The 8,978-nt window shown below is 39.2% G+C and overlaps 1 protein-coding gene across 1 annotated transcript; it reads left to right on the top strand.

The window, feature by feature from the left end:
* Positions 1-329: 329 nt before the first annotated feature.
* Positions 330-3,478, top strand: LOC100492034 (protein CXorf21 homolog). Its single transcript, XM_012968952.2, has 2 exons — positions 330-468; positions 2,065-3,478. The coding sequence occupies exon 2, from the start codon at positions 2,089-2,091 to the stop codon at positions 2,962-2,964; it is 876 nt and encodes a 291-aa protein (XP_012824406.1). The 5' UTR covers positions 330-468; positions 2,065-2,088; the 3' UTR covers positions 2,965-3,478.
* Positions 3,479-8,978: the final 5,500 nt, after the last annotated feature.

The following is an 8,978-nucleotide window of genomic DNA, read 5'->3' as shown; positions in this document are numbered from 1 at the left end:
TCATCATGAAGAACAGAATCTGTTTTTGTATTGTGTGTAGTCAATGATCTGCCCATGGGTACGCAATTTTCCTCTCCCCTTGGGGAAGGACACCTAAATTCAAATACAGTGTATCTATTTTTATCTAGAAAAAGAATGGCAAAGGTGGAGCTGCTTAGTTAAATTGAGCCAATTATGAAATTGCAATGCGCTATATTGTTACATAGTTAATGCACTTAATAGATGTGTTGGCTGTGAGCTTCACTGCAGGGTCAGAACATGTTATTGTAGATCTTGCTCAATGTGTTTTGTCATGTGTTGTGTAAGAGGTTGTCTCTAAGAACTTCTCTTTTCTTCATAAAAAAGGAACAGTTCAGCATGATTTTCCACTTTGCAGGAAGCAATGAGTATCTGCGCACAGACAGAACAATCAGTAAACCGCACATGATGCATTCCACATGCATTAACCTGCAGTAATCCAAATATAAGGTAAGGATTATATTTCTTTATTCTTAATTCTCTGAAAATAATACATCTAAACATAAATCTAAAATAATAATAATAAGTCTAAGCTTACATATAAACTGCCTCCAATCTTCTGACTACTTGCATAAAGTATAAACTGGGGTTCAATTGTGTCTGCTCTTGGATTCACGTTACATTTTTCTTATTTTACTCAACTAAAGAAACCTCTCTCGTATAGAATGGTCATTAGATAGGTGCAAACAGGGGTGAGTGCTTAGGGGCCCCACACTCTCTTGTCGCTGCACATGTATTTAAAGGGAAAGCAAGGAATCTTTGGGCTCTCCTGCCCCTAGCTGTTACTGAATTAAACCTGCAGAATTTAGCTGAAGCCCTTAAGCAAAATAAACGTCACTCACAGGTATTAGCATAAAAAAGAAGGTACTTTTTATTCAGTCACATAAAGTGACCTTTCTCAGGTGTTACTAATTTCATTTTTTTTAAAGCTAAAACCTGTGAGTGTAGTATAATTTGTTGATTTTTGTTAACATTTTCTAACCAACACCATGTTACATATTAGATTAGATGCTAGAATATTATTATTCTAGCTAGAAGATTATTATATATAACAAAATATGTCTCACATAATCTGACAAGTTGCATTGTGTTACTGTAGTATGGTCAACATTTATGCATTATTGGTGCATTCCTGCCTTTTTTCTCATATCAATTTTATCAAGAAAGGTGGTCTCATAATAAGACAGAACTTCTGAAGGCAGAATTACTTGGTTTAAAATGTGACTCCTAAGTATGGTATGTTTGTGAGTCCAACGAAGCAAAGAATGGGGAACATCAGTTCCTATTTAAGAAAGAGCAACAAAAGTTAGAATACTAGAGCACATGATATTTGGGGAAGTAAAGATTTCATAGCTGGGACTCTTTGTAAAAGGTAGGCATTGAGTAATTCAGGAGACTTGCTACACTCGTAATCACAGAATATTATATTCAGTTACTGATCTGGTCCATGGCTTTTTCCCAAAATAGGTAAACTAACTCTGATTTATAGTCTATAATGCAGCCTACAGGCCAGAGTGAATATTATTTGTACAGTACATGACATTAGACAGCTATACAGCTATACACAGTGCTGGGCCAAGCTCTAAGGTCTAGTGTCCACTATCCTGCCCTCACACTGCTGCTGGCTCAAAAGCCACCCTCCTCATGGCCTAATGGACCACCACAACTGCTGATTGCTTGCAACTCCACACTTTCACACTAACTGCCCAACCATGCCCTGTTCCAATGTTTAGCTTGCTACCTCCTCCAAGCTGTGCCCCCAGCCGTTTCCATCCCAGGCATCCGCCTACTCTGCCTCAACCCCTAGTTCTGTCCCTGGCTATACAAAAGGGATTTTGCCACTAGGGTATTGACTGTAACATATGTATCTTACAGCCCTTATAATTTAATTTTGAAAGTTTAAATTTTAGAAAGTAAGACTTTGGAGCATATTCATGGAATAGCTTACTAACACCACCTTCAAACACATGTTGCTTGTACTTATGGAAGTAGAGAATTATTGTTGAAATACTTCACACTGTATCTAAATCATATTTATCTTGACAGAGAGCAAAATATTCTGCCATCAGAATGTTGGCCGAAGCCTTTATCAGTACAATTATGTATCAAGAAGCAAAAAAAGGACATGAATATAATAGGTCGCTGGTGGGTCACTTTGAAAATTCGTATGGGAGTCTATCAAAAAGAAGAACTTCAAAAGTGCCAAAGGCAAGTAGAGAGGTGCTGAACTTTGTACAAGACAATCATAATTTTAGGTCTGCTGAACAGCTCTCCCCACAGCTATATGGTGATCTTACTGGTGATGCTTCACAATCAATGAGTATTCCGGGGTCTGATCAGAGAAGTTCAAACCATCTGGACTTATATACCTCATGGTCAAGCATGTATGGAAGCATTTATAAAAACTACCCTGATCTGCACATTGGAGGAGACCATTTCCTCAACAAAATGGATTCAGGTTGTATTTTGGACCTTGACACTGAATATTCAGATGGTCCTGTTTTACTTTCTAAAGATATTGCCTCTGGCTCTACAACATCCCTTGAGATTTTAAAAAAGAAGTCTATAATAAGCACAGTGCAAAATGAAGAAAGTAAAGAAAAGAGCATCACTCTACAAAGCGCTCCATTTTCTAACTCTCTCCTTAATGGCTACATGGAGAGCAAGATACAGGAGGTCTACAAACAGTTCCTTGAAGAAAATCCAATGGTTGATAGTTCTCTATATACTGTGATGTTTTCTGGATTTTTAATAAACAATGTAAATCAAATCAGTAAGCAGATTTCACAGGAACAAAACCTGGACCATGCTAAGGCAAGAGAAGCTCTTCTACATTGTTTGCGAAGTTCCTCTAGTAAGATCAGTTCAGAGTTTGCCACTCCTGTTCTACATATCTCCACTTTAGATGGCAAAAAGAACAGATACATTGCCAAAGACAACATCTAATTACTGGAAATGTCGATAAATACAATAACAGAAGAAAAGAACATGGGAAATAAAGTGTAAAGTCTAAATTGGAAATCATATTCATCAAGCAATCCTGAAGGATAAACTGGCAAATAATGTTACATTACAATCTGTAATTATATAAGGAGAGTAAAAAATCAGAATGTATTTGCAGCATTAGATGAAATTGTACTATAAAATGTTCTCTGTATTTTAAGTTTGTAATATAGAACTTTCAAAATTAGACATTAGGTCATTAGGTTTATTATATCTATATTATACAAAAAAATATTGTGTCTAGTGTTCTCTATAAACACTAGATTTTATTTAGTGTTTAATTCATGTAGGTATTTTTTATTTATATAGCACTACTGGTGTACTACTGTACAGTAGAACAATAACTTAAAAGAACAAGCAGGGGTCATTACAATATTAAATTCAAACTAGAAAGGGAAGTTTGAGAACAAACTTCATGTTGGGTTGAAAAACGTGAAATCTGATCTGTTGTTGGCTTCACCAACTTTTTCTAACCTTTGACCACAGTTATACAGTAAAAACCACTGTGAAAAGTTTGGGGACCCTGGTTTTAATAATGTCTGAATAGCAGCAATTTAAATTTCCCCACTAAAGTCAATGAGTGACATCTGATTGGCGGTCGGTGGCTCAGGCTTTGGGAACCCTGACATAAATAGTGTGAGAAAGGATGCAATTTAAATTTAAACCAAAAAAATTCAATAGGTGAAGTCTGAGAGAAGTCTGTGAGAAGGTTGAATTTCCCCATTGAAAATCAATAGTTAAAATCTGATTGGCTGTTGGTGGCTCCACCCACTTTTTCTACCACTGAACCGCAGTTACCTGGTGACTAGCTCTGCAAAGTTTGGGAACCTTAGTATTAATATTTAAAGAATGGCAGCAATTTAAATTTAAACATAAGAAGTCTATAGGTGAAATCTGATTGGCTGTTGTTGGCCCTGCCCACTTTTCTAAACTTGAAACATAGTCACCCAGTGACAAACTGTGCAAAGTTTTGGGACCCTGACATTAAACATGTGAGAATGGCAGCAGTTAAAATTTCCCCACTGAAAACAATGAAAGAAATATGATTGGTTTTTGGCGGCCCCGCCCACTTTTTCTAACCTTGATATGTAGTCACCCAGTGACTGACCGTGCAAAGTACGTGCAGGGTAACCCTGGCATCAAACCAATAAAATTCAATAAGTAAAATCTGATTGGCTGTTGGTGGCTCCGCCCACTTTTTCAAAACTAAAACTGCAGTCCCCTTGTGACCAACTGTGAAAAGTTTGTGGACCCTGGGGTCAATACTGTGAGAATGGCAGCAAGTTGAATTTCCCCATTGAAAGTCATTATGTAAAAACTGATTGGCTGTTAGTGGCTCCGCCCACTTTTTCTAACCTTGAACCGCAGTTACCTGGTGCCTAACTGTGCAAAGTTGGGGGACCCCGGCATTATTACTGTGAGAATGGCAGCAGGTTGGATTTCCGTTAAGTCAATAGGTAAAATCTGATTGGCTGTTCACAGCTCCGCCCACTTTTGGGCATCCAACATTCATCATATTTTCATTCAGGCTGTCCCCATGACTATGTGATTCAAGTTTGGGGAGTGTAGCCTCAAAGCTGTAAGTTTGGCAGCAGTTTCAATTTCCCCATTAAAGTCAATGGATGAAATTTGATTGGCTGTTGTTGGCCACTCCTACTTTGGGTCCATCCAACAAATGTTGCTGTTTCATTCGGGGTGACCCAATTGTTATGTTACTCAAGTTTGGGTGGTGTAGCTTCAAAGCTGTAAGTGCGGCAGCAGTTTGAAATTCTCCCTGTCAAAGTCAATGGGAAAATTGGGGTGTTCGGAGCGGCGCCACAAAAAGACGGGGGGTCGGATCGCTTAGAAAAGCGCAAGCAACCTGCTCTGCTATAGGGCGAAGAAGTGTGAGGAGTTTGCGTGTTGTACCCCTAAAACTGTAGGAGGAGTAGCTTTTAGAAAATGGGGGGCGCTAAGAATAAGAATAAGCCAAAGTGGAAGAACAGTATGTTGGGGTTTTCAACCCAACACAATAAATACAAAGTACAGTTACACTAAACATTGTGTTAAAAAGACACCCACTATGTTCTAAGTGGGTGGGTAACTTACAGACACAAAAATAAATATTTTAAGTGCTGCAGTCTATAGTGGTTGTCGTTACAGTGCCAGAACTGGGTCAGGTATTATGCTAGTGCTCCAAGAGGTATTTTAATTTATTTTCTAAGAGGATGAGGGAAGACTCTCTCTGCAGAAAGTCAAGGAGCAGCAAAACCATTCCAAAACATAGGAGCTGGCCAGGAATGTATGGAGACTCACGAGAAGAGGATGTAATGAGGTGCAGAGTAATGAAGGACTTTGAAGGTTATGAGAAGGTGTTTAAAAGTTACTCTTTGAGTTATAGGAGCAAGTTGCAGTAGTCTGAGTGGAATAGGATGAGAGCATGCATGAGCATCTTAGCAAAAGAAAAGTTGCTAGCAAAATAAAGAGACAAATTTTGGCAACATTGCCAAGAGACAGGTTTCCCCATTAGTGTTAATATGATCAGAGAATGAGGATTTAAAGACTACCCCGAGACAAGATGCTGAGTTGATAATGGGCCATCAGTAGCAATGTTAAAGGAGGGAGAAGAACCAGGTTTAGGTGGAAAGTTGATCAGCTCAGTTTTTTTTGAAGTTGAGTTTGAGATGGCTTTAATTCATCCAGGTGAAAAGGCCTGCTGTGGCCATCTTCTTTTTTTGCACACAATCCTCATAAACATATAAACAGTTTGCAACTATTATATCATTACCCCAAAACCCAGCCATTTGACAAAGATCAAGTGTAATAGCGTTACTTACTGTACACCTCTAGGGTGCCCTAACTCATGGGGTTGCACACTTTTATTGTGTGGTTTAAAACTCAATGGGCTTCAGAACTCATTCTGCCATTGCTTCCTCTTCCTGAGTCTCTCAAAAACGACACAGTCACTCAAAACCGCCTTTGAACATACTTCCTAACTTATCTATTGACTTCCCTCACTCTTCCCCTCAGAAAAAGGATTCTGTTTTATCCCTTTGTCTGATCATCTTTCTTGGCTGTAAGTGTGAAGAAGTAGATAAGGTATGGACAGGAAACACAGTAGACAGTGGAGCTCCAATACTGAGAGGGGTTAGGTTCAGCAGGCAGAATGGCACCAGTGTCTCTAAGGGCTATAACAAGGTTACTATTTAAATTACAGAATATTTTAAAATGATATATCCTGTAACACATGTAAATTTGATTTTTATCTAATCAATAAAACTCCCATACCTTAAAAAAGATTTTGTTTTTTTTCCTATTGGAGTGAGGCCTTTAGCCAGCCCATATGAAACACCTGGAAGGTTAAATAACACCTCAAAGCTCCAATCAACACCTCACTTTCATGCAATCCCTGATCCTATGCTGGTTATGATAAACAGATTATGCTGATTGGAGCAACATTCCAGGGTATTTACTCCAGGAAGATCTTTGTACAAGTTATTCTGAATTGAGAAACCAGTTGGATGACTGGTGAAACGTCTTCAAGAAAAACACAGCAAGTCCAGTTGATTTGACTTATTACTACAGTTATACAGTAGCCTTAAGCCATGTTGGAGTGTCAGGCTTGGTAAGAATCTCTAGGCCAGGGACAACTTTGGGGGACTTTTGGCCCTAAACATTCTAAACAATACTGACACATTCCTATGGATTTTCATAGGAACATGTCAGTATCACTTTAAAAAGGCAAGTAAATTACTAAAAAGCACTAAGTAGTTTTAATTTTGTCTGTACAAATGTTATTGTTTTTTTGTGTCATTTTTGAGGTTTCATAGTCCCATACTGTGTATCAACGGGTTGTATAGTATCTACCTATTTTTAGAAAACTGTCTCTAAGAAATAATAAATACACAACAATAATTACACCTCCTAACACTTTGACCAGGCTTAGGTTGCCTGAGCACAGAGAACCAGCTCTTCCACTGCCTCTTTAACAACAGTGGAGGTATATTCTTATGTTCCTCTGGTTCCTTAGTTGTTTCAACAAGTTATTTTCTGTGTCAGCAGGTATTTCTTCCAGGCTCTCAAAAGTTTAACAGCTGTAGGGACTGTCACACCCCAGTTTTCAGCTTCTTCACTTCTTTTTTGCTAGGTGGAAGATTAATGTAAGGGTCACTGAGGTTATTAATCACCAAGCTATGGCTGCAACATTAACTTAAGTTGGTTAATTGAGGTGTAAAAAAGATGCACCATTTGAGCCATTTACATTGGAGAGGCTTAGATTTAGCCTGATCCATCTCTAACTCCACCAGAGGTTTTATACTGCAGCCTAGAAGTACCAGAAGACCTGGACTTTCCCTCTCATCCAGGCATTCCTAATGAAAGAGCAACACCCCGGCCCAAGGTGATATGTGAGTCACTGTCCCTTCCTGAGTAAGTTCATCAGTTACTGCAAAGGCTTCCATTCCTCTAATGCAGGGGTACTGCTGCCATGAGTTGAGAAACTCGCTCCCAAAGTTACCAGGGGTGGCAAAAAGACACTCCTGGTAACTTAAAGAACTAAACTTATGTTTTTTAAAGTGGAAATTTGGCTCTGCTAGTGCAGAGAGCACTAGACAAGGTAAATGCTGGGATGCAAGGGGGTGTGGCATGGCAGAAGCTGCCTCAGGGCAGAAACGCCCCAACTCCAGAGCAAGAAACACCCCTGCTTTAGTGAATACATTCAGACACAGCACATTAGCACACTAACATAGGTATAGCAAGGAAATTGGGATTCTCTTGGGCCCATAATGGAGGTATGGCAGCCCCTTCTATCTCCTTTTTCTATCATACAGTGGGAGTCCCTTTAGATTATGGGAGAGTGCATACACATTCTGGTGAGATTTACTTGGATTATAATAGATGTTGTAGTCAAATGGTCCTAGTATGATGGAATTTAGATAAGCCAAGGTAGTATTATCAATAAATATCTAAATGTTTTTAGTTACTGCCCCCACTATGGGCAGTCAGAAGTGTTTCTGGCTCAGGAGCTGCCCTGAGGTGGCCCTTGCAATCCTGCCAACCCTCGCCCTTAGTGCTTACCTTTACTTGTGCCAGAGGGGCTACAGGGGGGGCTGCATTGCTACTGCAATAGCTGAGACAAATATTAGGTTTAAAAACAGAAATTCGGCTCCTAAAGGTAATTTTGGGGGTGCTGCTGCCTGAGGCGAGTCTCTCAACTCATCTCATAGCATCAGCGCCCCTGTGGGCAATAGTTCTAGTTTCAATGAGATAAAGTTCCCAGAGTTCTGTTCCATGGGGCACAGTCTGTAGCTAGAACATGCTACCAGCATGCTAGTACTTTTGGTACTTTTAACAATGAATGACACTCAGGCCCTTCAAGTTACTGTTGGTTTATAGGCAAAACAGCAGGATCTTGTATTGCACTTTTGGGTCCATGTCTAAGGTACCATGTATAATTTTGATGCGGTCTTGGAATTGCTTCCCACCAGGAGACTGAAATTCAAGCAGTTTTTTTACATACTATAACCAGGAAAAAAACAAGGTAATTGTTGTAAAAAAAAACAATTTTATTTACGGTGGAAGTCTTTTTTGCAAGCAATCAGACAATTGTATGAATTGAGTATAGGGTATCTGTAAAATTATCTGATTTTCTTCAACTAAACTGTAAATCTGTGATTAGAGGTGCTTGCCAGGCTCATTTATAAACACTGGGCAAATTGCACCTGGGCAGTAACTATGGCAAACAAGCAAGTTTTTAATTCATTGTTCAACCTGCAGCTGGCTTAAAGAAGTCAGTCACTGATTGGTTGCTATGGGTTACTGAGTATGTGCAAATTTGTCCATTTATGCTTTGGACAAAGCCCTGTATCAAGTGTCATGATCAAGGGCATTGCAAGGAACCTGTTGTGTCTCCACTGCTCAGTAGAGTTTATGCATACATATCTGTATTTTGGGCAATTCTAACTGAAGTTCAGCACAAA

The sequence above is a fragment of the Xenopus tropicalis genome, chromosome 8 (genome assembly GCF_000004195.4).
Source record: "Xenopus tropicalis strain Nigerian chromosome 8, UCB_Xtro_10.0, whole genome shotgun sequence".
Lineage (NCBI taxonomy): Eukaryota > Metazoa > Chordata > Amphibia > Anura > Pipidae > Xenopus > Xenopus tropicalis.
This window is presented reverse-complemented; position numbering and strand designations above follow the sequence as displayed.

Bases quoted from the DNA above. Each gene is read 5' to 3' on its own strand.
- LOC100492034 (XM_012968952.2), top strand. From the start codon at position 2,089: ATGTTGGCCGAAGCCTTTATCAGTACAATTATGTATCAAGAAGCAAAA.